Below are 18,668 nucleotides of genomic sequence, written 5' to 3'. Positions count from 1 at the left end.
TGTGTACACACGCCGCCCGCCAATCCGCGGGGCGACGGGCAGGGGGCGGGGCGGAAGGGCGTGGCCGGCCGGGACCGACGGCCACCGCCTCCCCAGGCAGCCCCCGGTCGGGCCGCTCTGGGGCGGGGGCCGCCGACAGCCCCAGCCGCCCTCCGCTACCGGCGCGGCCCGCCGGGGGCACCTAGCGACGCCCGTATTGTGTTCACACAGACGGAACGGCGTGGCGCGGGGTGCAGGCCCGGTCGAGCCCTCCCGCGGGGAGCTGGCGCTACCGTGCTCGGGGCCGCGGGGTCCGCCCGCCTCAGGTGACGGAGCGCGGTCGCGCCGCTGGCGGGGGCGGCGCTCGGGGAGCCTGGGGCACGGTGGGCGTTCGGTAACGGGCCGTGCGGCGGCTCCGCAGTTTCTTCGCTGGGAAACAAAGGCGCTCTGGCTAACAAAGGGACAGGGTACCGGCGCGCTGGCCCCCCGCCTCTGCCCCCGCCGGGAGGGTCGGGCCCCGGGGAACCGAGCCCAAGCTCTGCGCGTAGCGCCCACGATCAGAGCTGGAGGAAGTATTTGCTTTCAGCGTTTCCTTTTGTAAAAATTGATTTCAACAAGGCAGGATGAAGTATTCTTACAGAGAGAGCACGAACAGAAAACACGCCAGGGAGTTAAAACCCAAAAAAGATCGGCACTAGTTCCATTCAAAGCAAGCTTTCTTACAGTCTTCCTCCTACAGAGCCAGGCACACGGCCAAGGCACACAGCAACCCCTTTTTCAGATTTCTGTAACACAAATTCACCTTAACGCTGCTGAGCAAGAGGAGCAAAGCGAGGTTCATGTGGATGCAGGAACAGACGCTGGTGTGGAAACCTCTAGACCGTGCACAGAGCAGACCAAACATATGAAACTTGTGTTTTTCTTGCTTAAAAAAACATTAATTGCTGTAGAAAGACATATTTGATCCTATCCCCTTTACTAAAAAGGGAAGAAACGTCAAACAGCTGTTCAGCCTGTAAAAGAGAATTCTGAAACGAAGGAGCAAGGAGAACACTGGCAAGCAAGAACTGTTTACTTCAGAGGGATAGTTCATGAACTGAAAATCCAGCATGTGCACAGGAATCTGCTGACTTTGTGCTTTTAGTTTCTTTTCATCCTCTATAAAATACCTTCATCACATGCAACAAGACCTTTATCAACATTCGCAGTGTTGTGCAAGATAACTTCATGGAAGCATTAAAAAAAATGCAACCTGTTGTGTATTTCTCTTGGAGACCCCTGTAACAGGTACAACCACAACAGCTAACATGAAGGAGACCGAAGCATGCCCTGACACAAGCGCAGAAGGCACGCGCTGCCTTAGAAAAGGAAGCAAAACGGAAGCAAACCAGGTTGGCTGGTTTATTGCACTATTCAGTAAGTTACCAGAGCTAAACAAATACCTGAACTCAAATCCAGCTGTGATAAAGACACTTACACTTCAAATACCTCTTTGTAGTTCATTGGTTTGTTTACTTTTCTGTAAGAAAATACTGATGGACTGAAGTCAGATACTGTAACTGATGAGGAACATGAAAAATAGGCATTTTAACCATTAAGGAGAGAAACAGGAGCTAGATCATTGCTGTAGTTTGTTTGCTTTCAACAGCCAACTGCAGAAAGACATGACTATACATTTACACTAGTGAGTCTGAAGCTGCTGAAATAACGATCAGTTTGCATGAAGAGCAAGTATGCTACTGTTGTAACATTCTAAACCAAAACACAGTCTTTCAGAACACAAATCCCAAACTTTCTCCCAGAATGAGGGCTGCATTGAAACACATCTTGGAATAGTTTCTTTTAGGCACGCTAAGGCATGGGTTTAAGGCTACTTACAGTAAAACCTGCACTGTGGGAAATTCTCCTGTCTCCAGAAACGGCCAGTGGTCTCCCACCCATGCTCCCCCTGGCTGGTCAGATCCCTTTCAGATGCCCCACCTTCCCCTTTCACAACGCAGTAGTTCTCAACACTTGCTAGTTTCATTGCTTTCTTGCCAGCCTGCAACCCTTGCTGTGACAACGTATACAAACGCCCACCCAAAACAGCTCCCCCTGCTTCTTTTCTCCCGCTGAACTTGCCCTCCCTATAAAAACTGCTGCCCCACTTCAGGGCCAGAGCACTACTGTCTTTCCTTACTCAGCCTGCCATACTGAGATACCTGTTTGAAGAGGGGATCACTGTTGTACTTGTTGGCTTGGCATTAAGAGCACAAAACCCCCTCAATTCTGTGGCCCACTGACTGGCACAAAATGGTTCTTACCTTTTCTCCCAAGGCTGCTGTTCAACTGGTAAGCCTCACTACTGTGCCCTGATCAAGAAAACAGTGGCGCTAGTTGAAGGATCTTGCTACAGAGATTATGCCAAAAAGAAGCTAACAGGCTGGAACAGGAACTCAGTACTTGCCTTTTTTTACTTTCTTCCAACAGGAAAGTAAGTATAAATGTGCTTGCAAAAAACCAGATAAGAGCAACAGAATTAATTTTACATAACATTAGCTGTTACACAAGAGAAGAAAACACCGCTTAAAAGAAAATGGTACTCAAAAATCTTGGCAAAGTTCATTACTGTAAGATTTTAAACAGAGCCAACACGACTCTCTTCTTAGTTATGTAAGAAAACTCCTACGACGTCTGCTCAGCATTTTTCAGCTATCTGGTAACTATTTTACCTGCCCTTTCTCTTAACACACAGTAATTAATCCAATAGTAGTGCGATCCCTCCAACATTAGAGGGATTTTTTTATGCCATGTAGTCCCCCTCATATATAATAGGACTGTATGTTGTTATGTATGATCAAACTGCCAAACTGGGATGAAATTATCTGCCATCAGCACCATGTGTACCTGTGAAAACAGGATGCCCAAGGATAATCAACTCATCTCAACTGAATTTCCAATCTTCACATGCCTGATGAGGTGCATTACTACCCAATCCTAAGTAAAACATTCACAGTATCAACATGGTGTCTCTCTTAAAAGATAAAACTACAAGCTAGTTGTTATTTACAATGTTTGTATGATCTTTACTATCAAACTCAGCTGATAGCAAAGGTAAAATTCATATGTACTTTTCAAACTGATGAAAACAACTCCTGAGGTAAAAATCTAAATATTTTAAATAAAAGTTAGTATGACTGAGTTTCTATAATGGTCTTAATGCCCTTCTGTACAGCAAAAACTGAGACAGCAAAGTAGCTGTAAAAGCGTAACTAATTGCTTAAAACTCATTTCAAATCCATTATCAATTAACAGGTACCACTTAAAGATAATCAGCATATTAAAAATTTCCTGTGAAGATAAAAATCAATTTTTGTTGTAACAGACAAGCAAAAGAGGCTTAATGATCAGTAACCAAATTTCTTCAAGCTGTCTATTAGTCTGTTCCGTCTTTGGGCAACTAAACATCACAAGCTGTGGCAGATGCTGTAACCTCCGAGGGCTGCACCATCTTGGTAGGGTTAGACACCCCGTTTGCTGCAGAGCCTTCCTCACTACTTCGAACCTCTCCACGGAGAACTCACAACTCTGCAGATCATTTGAAAGGCTCAGGTGGTCAATATAGTAAGGCCTTGTTGGCGTTCTTAATTTGCAGTGAGGTTTGTCTCCTGTAGATTTGAGGCTAGTGACAGTAAAACGGGTGAATTTTCTGCTTACAATTAAACAGTAATAACAGTAAACAGTTATGTAGAATAGGTCCTCCAGGACACTAGAGCAAGAGGACTATGTAATGTCTTGTGTATCTTCTATCTTTCTAGCTGTGCTACGGCTGGGATGAAGACCACCGCCACGTACAGGTGCCGTGCAAGGTGCGTGGCTAGCTGAGATACCTTCAGTGAAGGGATCCGAGCAGAATCAGATTCAGTTGCCATTAAAGCTCCATCTAGGTACACTGTGGGAGCCCTAATCAAACCCAACAAAATCACAAAACTATTAAGTGAATGTAAGTCAAGAAGCCTTCATAAAGAGGGTAATAGGTGGACATTATCCCTAGGCAGACCCTGATGAAACTAAACTCCTTCAGTGAGAACAAAGTGTAGAATACCAGTGACCGAGTCACAAACTTCTGCCCAAAATGCCAGGCTGGAACCCTGTTTGGCCGGGCTAGGAGAACCTTCTTGCCAATGAGCACTTTCTTTGGTTGCGAGGTTGGGATGACAAGAGAAAATCACAATCTGAACACAGATGTTGATGCAAAGCAAGGGTTCCAGATATCCTGTAAATACATGTTCTTACCTTACAGCAGGAGGAGGAGTGGAGGGAATTTCATCAATAAACTTTAAGAGTCTTAGCACCTGGACAGCCATATATTATGGTCCAAAACAAACCAGCCAAACCAAAGTATCTATAAAGCTGTCAACCATATAGGTCATGTAGTCTGCTGTTATTACTAGAAATCAGCACACAGAACTGTTTCTGGACTTCAGGATTCCTGTCAAGGTAGGTTCAGGAGAGAACGGTCTCTGCAACTTGAAGGATACCCAGAGGGAAAAAACAAAAGAAAGTGCCAAGATGTAGCACATGTTGAAGGTCAGAAAGTAACAGAAGAACAAGAAAAATGGTATGACAAGCTAAGGCTGACAGGCAAATCAGATCTAGTCTGAATACCACCACTAGTGTAGATGCTCCAACTCATGGCTGAGTTCACAGATGACTGTGAAAGGAACTAAGGCAATGCTGTATGATTTGAACTTCCATGTTTCAGCACAAGAAGTGGTGAATGATAGTTCCTTGGTCCTCTTCAATAATGTTAAATATAAAAATTTCTTGTCTCCAGTGTGTGTGTGTAACACAATCACTCACAGCTTGAATTTGTCATTACTCTGAAATGAAAATATTTAATCGTTTCACATTTTTGAAACTGATTTACACGTACTCCTGAGAAAATCATTATAATTTAACATTAGTGATAAACAAATACATAAAAATTATAATTAAATGTGTTTTAAAAATATCAAGTAATTCATAGCTTCAAAAATAGCTTTTTGACCCCTTTCAGCTCATAATAATTGGATTTAACAATGGGCTTGAAATACTAATGTTAAGGATTTTTACAAGTTAGGCAGCATACCTGTAACTACTTCTAATGTATTTGTATTAGCCATGCCAGATAATACAGCTTTTGGTCTTTATAAAATTTTAAAAAAATTGAGTTACAAGCTAGATAGGAATCATCAGCTGCAAAAATCCAGGATTTTTTTTTTTTTAAATGGAATACTGAAAGCCTATTTGCTTTTGTATTTCATTATAATTTAGTGCACAAAAACATTATTACAGAGCTGGGTCAAATGCTTCCTTAAAAAGTCAATCAAAAGGCAGTAAGAGGCTACTAATAAGAAAGTATCTTTGTACACAATCAAGTTCATCACAACCCATCTCTGAACAATCATTTTATGTTTCTTAGAAATGCCTAGGGAAGTATATGTGCCTTTTACCCTTTCTTAATGATTAACATACCAAAGATTGTAAAGATCCAAAGGGAGACAAGTTCCTCAGTAGAAAACCCATCAGAGGAAAAAACTCTCCATCTCTATCTAGTACAGGGTAGGATTCAAGCAGCTGGGCCACCCAAAGGAGGTCACTGAAGGGACACAAATGCTGCAGCTGGACTACAGCTGTCATAGGGATGATAGGAAGGTTCGTTATGGTGCAGCAAATAATCTAGCAGCAGGGGGGTAACTGAAGTACCGTATAACTTCACATATATTCCATCACAAATTTCATTTACTGTTTTTACTGTCCTGTTAATGTCAAGATCTTATAAATATGAATTAAAACATTTTAATTCTTCTGTAATTAAAATGCCAATTTCTACCAGTGTAGGGAGCGTTTCATTGCTTGTAGCCAGGTATCCATAGCAGGTCTGTATTCCTCAGAGTCCTTCTGGGGCTCAAAAACTGCTTCTATTTGCCTTAGCTTCTTTAGTTGTTCTTTGTCAGTCCAAAATCCTACAAACAGAAAGTTCATTCTCAAGCTGAACTGCAAATATGTTATTTTTGAGTTTTTTTAATCTATTTCCAAGAGATCCAAAACAGAAACACAGTAAGAAATCATGACAGCTTTTCTTTACTCAACCAACAACTTTCTCAGAGGGAAGCATATTTTTAACATTGTGAAAATCCTTTCCAACAGCATCCACTTGCTTGGAATCCTGACAACAGCACATCTGCTTAACTGGGACGATTTCCAAGGAACAGATCTGCTACACTGAAGTTCCCTTAGGTTTCATCCACACTGTGCTTTCGGCTGCAGGTCCCTCTCAGTGAAGAAGGGCCACAGAAACCAACACTTACCACTTATTTCTTTCTTAGTCTTAAAAATCGCATAAACAGCAGAAAACACCTCGTGTTACACACTCAGATTGATTCAATAACATAAATTATTCTTGTCTGTCAAGGGCTGCAGCTTTCTTACAGTTTTAATTGCCGAATGAGTCTTACCTGAGCATATAGTTTTTATCTTTCAGTTGTGTTATTTACATATCAAAGCAGTTAACGGAAATACATTTTGTAGGTGCATATTAAGCAAAACCATTGACAGTTTGTTGTTTTAAGTCTGGTTAATTATATAAAACAGTTCTGTGTGAGAGCTGGATTATTTTTTTTCCTGATAATAATTTATTTTATACTTCCATTGTGTTTATTTCTGTGAAAACCTTAAAGACTCGGTTCACAGATGACAGGACACAGCTTCAGTAGGAATGACAGGGCTGCACGTAAGCACAGCAGCTTCCTTGTCAGGTGATCCATCCCCACCAAGCACCACTCCTGCCAGCTGGAATAAGGGACTGGACGCAGAGTGTTCAGGTCAAGAAAGAGGGAGGCAGCAATGATGGGGTCCACCCTCTTTTTCTCCAGTAGTATATCCTTCTAAATATAAATGAACCTTACAAACGTATATGCAGATATTTTTCACATTAAACTCATTGTCACTATTCATTTATGTAAAACTTAACAACCATACAAATACTTGGTAAACTGGGACATGGTGTTAGAAATACACATTAGGTCCATGATTTGGCTTCTTTGGTCCATCAAATACAAACACATGGGTACAAAGCACTACACAGAGAAACACAAACACTACTCACCCTGGATTCCCACAAAAATGGCTAAAGTAATCCTTTGAGGATTTTTTACAATTATTTGAAGTTATGCCCTTTTTTGTCCGATTTTCTTACCCCTCTGTATTTACAAACGTGCATTAGGAAGGAAAAATCAAAACCCTTTTAAATGTATACATACCTGAAGCAAGACCTGCTAGAAAAGCTGCACCAAGACTAGACATGTCTGCATTTGCAGGTTTTTCTATTTTCTTATTAATTAAATCTGAAGTCATCTGCATGACAAAACTATTATTACTGACACCTCCATCAGCTCTACAGGGAGAGGGGAAGAAGTAAAAAAAAAAAAACAAACATGTTTAGTTCAAATGCTTATTGCCAACATTTCAGATAACTTCTGGGGTTTCACACCTATGCATAAATCTTCCTATCACTCATGCACAAATGCAAAAAAAACCCCAAAAACCAACAGTACCTATAAACCAGGGAGGAATGCTAGACAGGAACACAGGAAAGACACATTATCAAAAGCTTTGCAAGCTCTGTCTTCTAAAACTATCCATAATCCTGGTTGAAACGTTAGGGTTCATAACAGAACCTTTACATAGTTATCACCACAACATGACAACAGTCAAAATCATTACATTAAACAAACCCTTTCAAGTGTTCTCAGATCTGGAAAGGTACTTTTTTCATTACTACCAAATCTTTGTAGTAGTCAGCTAAAATGCCTTCACAGTTGCTTCTTTTTATGAGAAGAGAATGAGGCTTCCATCTATTTTCCCAATTGCATCATGTCAAAGACCCTTTTAATGACGAAACTAGAACTTATTGATGCTACTCTCTAATCATCTGAGAGCAATTACTAGTGGTACAAAGTAATCACTCTTGCAAATAAAAAATAGCTATAACAAAAAGTAATCTTTGCATTCCCATAGATTGGTTCGTTATGCTGTTGGACTCCAATACCAGCCAGGTAGGGAGCTGTTCTATCAAATGTGGTGCAGTAAAGACATCTACTGTTTATTACTATAGAAAGTGTTTGGCAATAGAACTTAACAGTTGCTTAGAAATCTTCAAATATGCCAGCTGAAATCTGTTACATGTGATACCTCAGAAAACTTTTACATAAATGTTTTGGCTGTTTCTGAGACTACAACCAGGAGACACTGCCTGACTAGTGATGTTACAGGGCTTTGCTTGTTTGCACATACAGTTAAGCTGGGTTACCACCTCTACACTATGGCATAAAAACCTTTAACTGGCACCGTCACTTTCTTAATGCTGGTGACATGCATTTTCCTTCTTCTATAAAAATAAGACATCCATTTGATTCAAGTTATAAAGAGAAAACTTCCAAATAGCTTTACATTTAGCTAAATCTTGCTGCTAGATACTTTGAAGATTCAATCTGTACAGTACATCTTCTAGCTCAAAAGTTCCGACGTGCCGTTTGACTGGGGATGTGCTATTTCACAGAACAAGTAGATAGGTGAGATTCCAGGACTCCAGGGACCACCAGCATCATCCTCATAAAGGCTGCCACAGACTTCTACAACATAGGACGTGAGGACTAAAACTGAGGGCTCCTTCTCTGTGCTTTCCTTGATAGCGTTGAGACAAGCAAAGATAAGTAATAGGAATGTAGAGGACTAATGAAAAGGATGACTTTGCAAGAGCTTGTAGGAGTCAGACTGGGAAGAAACAAGGGATACAGGACAACAGCTAAAAAGGGAATGAACACATTTACGGGACAAAAGCAACAACAAAAAAAATCAAAAAGGTAATGGATAGGTGTTAATGATGTGGGGACAAAAGGATGGGAGAACAGTTTATAACCCTACTGAAAAACCTGTTCAGTGTTATCTCATTATCTTCTAATGCTTAATCCACAAGTTGAATTGCTGCTGATTGTAGTTAATGGCTACAGTCAGTATCTGAAACAGCACATTTATGCTACTGAATAAAACAGAACATGATCATACAATTTAAAGTTTACATTACAGTGTAAATGGGATCAGCGTGCCCTATGTAGTACTTCCACACCTCCCATTTTTCAGTTCACATTCTTAATATTCTCAAATTTTGGATGCAATTTTCTACCTAAAAAAGCTTCCCAAGGAATAAAAAGTTGCAGTACTTTTCATCAATTCGTTCTCATTAACACCCCAAGCCTGGCTGTTCCTTCATCTTTGCCTGCTCTGTCCCAGTACGATGGAGACAGAAACTTTTACCTCCCCCACTTTGTACTTCCACTACTCAAAGGTCTGATTTCTCAGCTGTCTGTACGCCTGCCAGTCTATGCTCCCTTTGCATGTGCATCAGGAAAAAAGCCGCAAGGGGACAGGAACGCTCGCCTCTCTGTTCTTGACCGTGGTATCACGATGACCCCTGGCTGCCAGAAGGAGAAATTTTGGAGAGCTTCCTCAGCGTGAGGGCTGCAGGCTCCAAGACAACTGACTGGGGTGTGCCCACCGACCTGTGCCATGTCGTTTTCCAGCAATGCATAATTCAGGTCAATTTTTCCAAGACGTTGTGAAAAGCATATTCTACGGATCACTGTTACCTGGCTACATCTGATTTGCTTCTTCAAAGATTGAAGCAAACCCAATGTCTTAACAATTGATGTCTAAAAATATTCTCCCTCTTTCCCTCATGAATAGATCTCATGAACTGATGTCCTCAAAAAGCATTCAGACTGTGGGAGGCTGAGCACAGAAAATTTCAGCATGAAAGAATGGTATTAAAGGGTAAACGGACCTTTGCTATTTTCTTGCAGAAACAGAATGTATTGCTACATGCACTTTAGTGCTACTTGAAATCATGAATTTGCCTTGTTATTTTTTTTAACTTCAAATTATTAGAGCAATTCATTACTCACCTACTGATCACCAATGTCAATAGCTCCATTAAGAACCAGCCTTTGTAGGGGAAGACTCTACTGCCACTTAAGTTACATTCAACGTTTGACTTGTTAATCATCTATTTCTCAGCAGCAGAATTTTTACAGTAAGATAGAATACATAATACAAGTTCACACCTGTTTAAAATCAAACTACCATAGATGAAATTTGAAAGTCACACAGAACTTACCGAATAGTTTGAAGAGGAATGCGTACCTTCTTCACAATGATATCATAAAGCTGTTTGTTTCTTTAAAAAAATATTTAGTTGAATTAAGCATTATATATTCCATAAAGTGTTTCCAGTATCTACATAGTCAGAAAATAAAATACAAGGCAAAAAGTGCCTCAGTTGTGTCAGAACTGCTGCAATAGCCAACAAGTTTCCAGAATGCATAGATTAAAAAAAAAAAAAGGGGGGGGGGGGGGGCGAAGACTGACACCATCATTGTTATACATCATTACAAAGGCTCAAGTATGGCTAATTCACAGCCCATTCCACAGCAAGTCACTGTAGAAGGCATATTTTTCCCACCTGAAATTGCTGATAGGTTTCTACAAACAAGATGCAATTGTTGATGTAACAAGTGGTTTAGAGTGAGGAAAGTAGGTCTCCAGTGTTAATACGTGTTTATCTAACTGTTCTTTAAAGCGAACATCTGAAGGCTGTGGGTTTGACATGGGAGAAAATCTAAACACAAAGGATCTCTACCCTTTTCTAGTTAGGTATTTTGAAGAGATGAGATTCTTAACATCCCTGTTTCCAAGAGACCTGTGCATCAGTTCAGGAATTACTGCATGTCACATTCCTCTTACAGTGCAGAAAAAAACCCCCCACATTAGAAACAGCTGCAGCAATGCAGAATGTTAACCTTCCTCCAGACATCCTTTCGGCTGCTTTGCTGGAGGTTATTACGCCCAAAGCAAAGGTGGTGCCTTGCTAGAAAGGATCGTACCCGTGCTCCCTAACCGGCCACAGTGCAGGTGAGCCAGGCTCAAGCCATATTCAAGTTCAGTTCAAGGCACGCTATTGGGTTTGCAAGGCAGAACCCATGTGTTCTGCAACGAGCTTCTGACGTGCTATCATCAGTCACTAGAAGGTATCTTTACCCTTGACAGATCTGCAAGCTGTTGTCCATTCAAATCTTTAAAGATGCTGAAGATGCCTATTACTGCATTTTATTAAACACCAAAATTTCGAACTTTAGCCAAAAACCTAATATAAATCTTCCAGCTTCAGGAATATTTTAAACACAACTGGAATGAGCTATAACTGACAAAACACTGTCAGGAGAATAAGGACAAACTTTAAACAGAAAATATTTTTAGAACAAGCAGAACACAATATAATTTAAGAATCTCTCTATGGTTACTTAACGACATAAACTCTGAACTAATAAATATACAGGGATTTATTTCTAAAGCGTTAAAGAAAAAAAAAAGGAAGCAGCTAAAATTCCTTTTCAGTGTATGAGTAATGGATTACTATGATTAATATTTTACAAACTGCAGAAGTTCACATATCCATTTAACACTGCTGATCAAAATAAAAGCAAGCATAAGAAAATATAAACAAGATAATAAAGCAAACAGTACCTGAAAGCTACAGATTCCAATATAGCTCGTACAAGATGGTTTCTGGTAGTAGAAGGTTTCAGCCCCATGAAAGAGGCACATAAATATGGGTCATTCACAGAAACCTGCAGGAAGGATTTCACCATGAGTTCAGTGAATTGTATTTGAAGGCTTTTGAGAAAGAAGTCAAATAGTAAGAAAAAAAAATAACTTACGAAAATTACAGGCAGCATAGCGAAAGAAGAAAATTGAAAACAACACGTAAGAGGTATATAGTGTTATTTTAGCTAACTCAGTGAACAGTTTAAATAGTTTCTTTCAACAGAAAAAGGTTTAAAGTGACTTCTTCCAAATTTGATATGGTAAACAGCACTAATCTGTACGACCTCTTTAAAATACTTATAGTGTCCAGGACAGGGCACACTGATACTGCTGTTCCCTAGCAAGATTTCACATATACACTATTTTTTTTTTAAAAAAAACCACCACACTCCTCAACTGCTAAAAGATGAACTGACTTTTTAAAGTAACACTGAAAAAGATGGTAACACTTTTTCTTAGTTTATACTACAGCTTGTTACCAGCGGCACTGATAAGAATCCAACTAAAATTCTAATGATCACCAAGTTGTTTTTTGTTTGGGGTTTTTTGGGTTTGGTTTTTTTTTTTTTTTTTTTTTCTTCATGAGAACTAAAGGACTGATCTTCTCTCCACCCCTCTGATGAACTTTACACCACAAAGTATTAGTTTGCTGGGCTGTACCTGGTTTGGGACAATACTAAATCTTATTTTCACTGTAGATGGTACTTTTTAAATTGAAACAATCCTTTCCAGTTGTTTCATGCTAAATATCAGTTATGACAACACTTACCAGAAGTTTGAATTTCACGCTAATAAAATATATACATACATATTTATAAAGTAAGTTAAGAAAATGCTATAATATATTAAGAAAAAAAATATGTATGGACAGGTATACATAGCCAAAAGGAAAACTAGCATTTTGCGTAAGCTCCTAACTAGAAGAAACTTCTGCATTAAAGTAAAAGAAAAGAAAAAGAGACAGAATGGGTGTTTACCAAGAAGCTAGCTGGGATTCATTCCTTCTGGAGACAGTGTCAAGAAAGCAAGGGGGGGAAAACCCGCAAAGCAAACCAAAAAAGATCAAATAAAAAAAAAGTTCTACCAACATCTCTAGAACTTGAATATTAATTAAACTGAAGGTTCAAAAAAGATTCAGACTAACGTTTGCCTACCTCAGGATTCCTGTCTGCAAATACTGGAATTTGGCATGACTCAATGCTTGCTTATTCATAGCACAATTACTCACAGTAAATGCTAAATGGAAGCATCTTAGCGTAATCAAGCTCTATATCCCTAAAACCAACTCTAATGATTAGGGTGGCTGTTTGAGAGAAGGTACTAGGCTACCTGTCGAAGAAATAAATTTTTACTTTGCGTTGTTACATTAACATACAGGACTTAAAGGTAAGGTTAAAGATGTTAAGTTTCTTTAGAAAAACACACTAGTCTTAGGAATGATCACACTGAGTATGGTAGACCAATGAAGATCCAGAAAATAAGAACTTTTAGAAACACACAGAGAGATGGGCTGGTATACATTCAAACCAATGAATTAGTAAAACTTTCAAGAGAAAAGCGTACCACACTCAGTTTGATCTTTCCCAGAAGTGTTTATATATCTTTGCTTTTCCTAAGCTGGAACTTGCTGTCTTGCTCATATTTAAGTACGTTCAAATATTCTGGTGAATTGCAACCTACATCTTTAAAAGAGGCAGAATAAAATTAATTACCTTAGAACGCTGCTTAGAAATACTGTCTCACTGAAGGCTCTGTGTAAGGCAGAAAAGCTATGTGATTGATTTCTGTCTCTGCAGGCACTGAGGTACTATTAGCAAGTCATTTAGCTTATCTGACCCCCAGGTCTCCACTTGCAAAATGGAAGTAATTTCCCTGTTTTGTAGGGGTTTTTGCCATGGGGGGGTGGTGTTTAAACACTCTGATATGACAATGATCTTCATACCTTGTGGTGAGGGACAGATAGTGAGAACCTGAGTAGTACAGAATAAATACTGTGATAAAATGTAAATTCCTACATTTTAACATGTAAAAGTTGAATTTTTAACCGGGTTATTAAACCCCACATATTTTTAATTATATAATGAATAGTAATTTTACCTGAAAACCTGGAACAAAACAAACGCCTTGGGAATCAACAATACTCTGTGCCATTTTTGCTGTTTCATCTACATTGGTGAAAAGACCTGTAAAGACGCACAAGTCATACGCTTTTATTATTTACTTCAATTTCTTCATATATTACTAAGATAGAAAAAAACAGAGTGAAGACTATTTCCTTTTGTAGTATTCTCAAACAACATGTTCTAAGGGAAATGATCACGTGCATCAGTCATATTTAAAAAACCAAGCCCTACTCAGATGAAGATTAAACTCAAAAGGATCCTCTCATAGCTGTTACGCTATAGCCTTTTCACCTTCACATCTGTAAGAGGTCATTAGTTTTCCAAATAGACATAAATGGGAATTGAGAATGCTAACAAGGGCACCCTAAGTATGCTAAAACCCTAGATTTGCAAAAATAAACCATGGTTTTTTTCCCAAAAAAGATGTCACTATCAGCCCAAGCACTGAAGCACTAGACAAAGTCCTTAATATCCATCATATTTTATCTGCACCCTTAATATTTTTAGAAGTGACCAACTCAGAAATAAGGTAGATCCGAATATTGCCTCCTTGATAGACACTACTTTTATTCTCTGTTTAGCCAGATGTCTCCTTTCACAACTTACACACATCCCTCCTTAGCTTGTTCTTCACCCACACATACTAACACCTATCTTCTGTAGTTTTAACTAATAATGTCCTTATGTGGCCACATAACATGGTTTTCTCCTGTAAACGAGCACTAAAGGTTTTTCTTGTCTAAAAAGTAAATTCCCCTATCAAAGATAAATTAGGTTAAACTCAATTTATCTTTGAAAAACCCATCTTGGTAACTCACCAGGAGTTTCAGTTTACCTTTGTAACCTTCATAAATTTGTTTGAAAGCTTTAGATTCTACCGTGCCCAGACTAACAAGTTGAAATCACGTCTTTTCCTCTTTGTTGTATTTGCTATTATTGAACTATATATGGTACCTCTGTGCCACAACATAAAATGAAAAAATTAAGATTGACTTCACCTTGAAATTCCACATACTACTTTTTCAGAGTTCTTAGAAGTGATCTGATCCCACTAAACTAAGTTTGGCTTGCTGCAGAAATCCCTATTTACAAACCTTTACCACTATTATATGTCTCATCATCATCCATGTTGAGCCACACCACCCTGAGGCCATTAACTTGCCCTGTGTTTTGGCCCCATTCCTTCTGTAGAGCAAAAGTTTTACCCTTCTCTTTATTCATAAAGCTGATAACAGTTCCTGAAATCTGCTTCCCTGCAATCGTATTTCCAGAAAATAAAGGTCCTACTTGGAGAGTTCAAAGCAGCGTGCCTATTTTTTTATCTCCCTTTTGCCTGTGGTAATCACTGTATGTCACATCCATTTCACTACTGGCTAGCTAAAATTCCTTTATACTCTTGCTCTGCATATACCAATAATACCTATTTTAACTATGGATATGTTCCATATGGATAAGTATCCATTTTAAGTATGGAATTTGAAGCAGCAAGCTTATATATGTACCACCGATACGTTCATCTGCAGCACTGAACTGTGTGTTGAATTGAGTAATTTCCTCAAGAGAGGCTCAGTCAAATGTTGAATGATGAAGACCTGAGGACCAGTCTGAGTCATTCCTTAAGGGCACACACCTGAGCACATGCGCGCCAGAAGTTGACAGCTTTAAAAAAATGTAGGATTTTGCGGAGAGCTACGCTTCAGGAAAACCTTTCCCAGTTAACCCAAAGTCTGAGACACTAATTCCTTTTTTGCATCCTAGTAAAGGTGTACTAATTTTCTAAGTAAACCAAGTAAATAATTAGAACACTCAGAACAGTTGTCCTGTAAACATCCTGTAAACAATCCTGTAAAAATCCTGTAAACAAGTGGTTTTGAACATCAACTACTATAGAGCTAGCATTCTTCTTAGTCTTTTATTAAACTAGAAAGCAAATCTTTTCATTACATCGTAGTCACACCCCAAAGACATTACTTTGTGTGAAGCAACATACACAATACTGTTTATTTTTAAAAATGAAGTCCTTCACCTGTTACTAATTCTGAGATGCACAGCTGGAGGTCTTTCAAAAGCATTATAGTTTGGGGAATACTGCATTCACAGTCATGCTACCTAGACATAACAGGTAGCCAATTTCTGTGCTTCCCCTCAACTAAAAATTCAAGTCCAAACACCCTAAACCAGCACACATAGGACTTTTAGCCAGGTCTCCTTTATACCATTTCTACCCAAGTCTGGATAGCAGCTTGAAGAAACAAAGGAAGGCATCAGGAAGTTCATCATGCCCAAGGGAAACCAAGCAAGCAGCAGAACGTTTCAGGAAAATAAAAGCCTACACAGGCAGGAGGATCTCCAAGGCAGAGTCTGAAGATGAGATGATTTGCACAAACCAAACTCCCTGCAGTAAACAAACGCAGCAGAGAAGCTACTAATGAGACCATACATTTTCCACCGTCCTAAAGATACAGGCTAGTTTTTCAATTATGGATAATAAACGTAAGCCCAGTAACATAATTATAACCCCATAAACCAGTTTCTTAAGTAGTAGTATATTTTACTTTCTATAAAATTAAAGAACTACTTACTTATATCCTGAGCCCATTTTATGGCAGTGCCAATGTCTGACATACAGCCTTCAGTTAAGTAAACAACTTCTTCCCCAATCTTCCAACCAATCAGTGGATACAGACCTTAATTATTTTCCAGGAAACAAAACAGAACACCTAGTTAAATTGAATGTTTCCAGAAAAACACGTGCAAGCATTCCACACGATAAACCCAACTAAAAAAATGTAAATAGTTTTTATGCAATTCCTTTGAAGATTTCAAGTTAAAAAAAATATCACTGATAGAGGTTAAATGTATTGTTTAAAAATTAGCGATGGGATTACAAGACTCGAACTGTTTGTTAAACCAAAATGTTAACACACACACACAAAAAATCACTATCAAATGACAAAAAAAGTTAAAGAGCTATCTGCACTTTTTTTATATATAAGAGATTGTATATACTTAAAAATGTATCAATGTTTTCCTATTTGTTTTAAATCCACGTTATTTTCTTCAATGGTTTCTAAAAGTCAGAATTTACTTCTGCAAAACATAAAACATGAAGACCAGGCTTTCAGATGGGAAGCACAAACACTGAACCACACATAATACACCAAAAAACCAAAGCAACACAAACTTATAAGGTAGAGCTTATTCTAAAGTGATAGACTTCTTTTATTCCTTTTTCAGTCTGCATTGCTTCCTCACGTAGAAAGCAAAAAAGACAAGTTCCACAATTTGCCCATCCTTGTCCCCAACAAAGGCTACTGCCAGTTAACTATAGCATTTTAGCTGTATGTTTGCCTAATATAAACAACAAAAGAAACACCCAAAGTCATTAAAAATACCTGGTGTCATACTTTGTCTATAACTACAGAGGATTAGCACTTCTATGGTCTATGTGGTGGGATCTGCAGGAAGTCATGATTTCCACCAAATAGCTTCAGCTTTGCAGTGACTTGAAAAAAAAATTCAATTACTTTGAATTATTTTTTTCCTTTTCTCTCAGAAGGCAGACAGAAATACATAAGGCAAACACTGTTAGTTTATTTGAAAACACAGCACAACACACTTTCAAAGAGCTGTCTGCTTGAAGGTACTATTACATTAGAAGCAAACAGCCAATAATGAGGATAAACCTGACAATTTGTTCTCCCCTTTGCTCCCCCACGGATATGTTGAAACCTTAACAAAAAAGAGAGAGACATACTACTTAAAACTGTCAGGGTAAACAGAAAGACCTTCTCGTTTGGTATCTGAGTAAGAACACAGCACAAAAGTCCTGCAGAGTACTGCCTTTAATGCTAAAGCAAGAAGTTATCTAGCTTAAAACTTAAGTTATCTAGCTGAACGGTAAATGTTCTCCAGGACTGCAGGTGGACAAGTGTTTTTTCAGGTCACCTGATATGAACCTAAGCATTCAGCAGCCGCTGCAATAACAACTTCACCCAACCCAAGCATGGTAAGCATTGAAGAAAGCACCCAGACTTCACGGGACTCTGTTCAGGACTCGGAGATCATGAGTAATAAATGCAACAAAGATAAACGAGTCCCAATAATTAAAGGGCCAGAAAAGCATCAGAAGGATCTAGGGATTCTCTCTGCTTTCTCAAGGTGACTTTGCTGATATACAAGCGCGCCTCGCAGAATCATTTCCAGTTTGCTTGCCTGTGGTCCCAAAGAGTGTCACGGTAGTACCAGTGCAATCACCGAGACTTGGTTAGTGTTGGAGGCACGCTGGTGCTTACAATGGAAAACACTCAGCAGCACCTCTTAAGATGGAAATTTGTATATGTCTCTTGAAAGGAAGAAGTGATATGTGTATCTCTAGATCATTAGTGCAGGTCTCCCTCACAGTCTTTATTTTCTAGCAAGGGTGAAGCTGCAAAGAAGTAAGACCAAACAATTCCTTGAGCCAAAACTCCTAACGAAGAACAGCTAATTAGGGACAGAGAAGCCCATCAGCTGGCCTTCTTAAAGATGCTCACACCAGACTCTCTAGTAGTATAAGATAATCTACCTCTAGGGAATGGATCAACATGACATTTGGCACGACCAGTTACTATGAACTACCAGACTGCTAGAGAGACAGATTTTCAATCTGTATGACATGCTTCCATCGTTGAATTGTCGTAAGTGCTGTTCTTGAAGGAAATATTTTTTTTTCAACTGTCATATATAGCAACTAAATGTAGACCAGAAAATAGAACAGCAGCTAAAGAACAGCTTGCACAAGGATGGTGTAGGGATTCATCTTGCAGTCTTAAATACGTATGTGAACTTTAGACATTGAACATGTTACATTTCATGCCCAGGGCACTGAGAAAGCTAGGTACC

At 39.2% G+C, this 18,668-nt stretch overlaps 1 protein-coding gene across 2 annotated transcripts in view; it reads right to left on the bottom strand.

Annotated features, from left to right (window-relative positions):
• Positions 1-78: 78 nt before the first annotated feature.
• The window catches only part of GK5 (glycerol kinase 5), a 29,295-nt gene continuing 10,705 nt past the window's right edge, over positions 79-18,668 (bottom strand). Inside the window, exons 11-17 of one of the 2 annotated variants that reach the window (XM_056357994.1) lie at positions 16,367-16,471; positions 13,759-13,844; positions 11,581-11,684; positions 10,175-10,234; positions 7,263-7,396; positions 5,834-5,966; positions 79-4,841 (exon numbers count right to left, since the gene is read on the bottom strand). In XM_056357994.1, the coding sequence (XP_056213969.1) occupies position 4,841; positions 5,834-5,966; positions 7,263-7,396; positions 10,175-10,234; positions 11,581-11,684; positions 13,759-13,844; positions 16,367-16,471 (623 nt within the window). In that variant the 3' untranslated portion in view covers positions 79-4,840. Of the gene's footprint in view, positions 4,842-5,724; positions 5,967-7,262; positions 7,397-10,174; positions 10,235-11,580; positions 11,685-13,758; positions 13,845-16,366; positions 16,472-18,668 lie in introns of those variants that run through there. The other variant, XM_056357993.1, reaches the window with a different exon arrangement.

This window comes from Falco biarmicus, chromosome 13 (genome assembly GCF_023638135.1).
Source record: "Falco biarmicus isolate bFalBia1 chromosome 13, bFalBia1.pri, whole genome shotgun sequence".
Taxonomy (NCBI): domain Eukaryota; kingdom Metazoa; phylum Chordata; class Aves; order Falconiformes; family Falconidae; genus Falco; species Falco biarmicus.
Note: the sequence above shows the minus strand (reverse complement) of the source record. Positions and strands in the feature narration are given on the sequence as shown.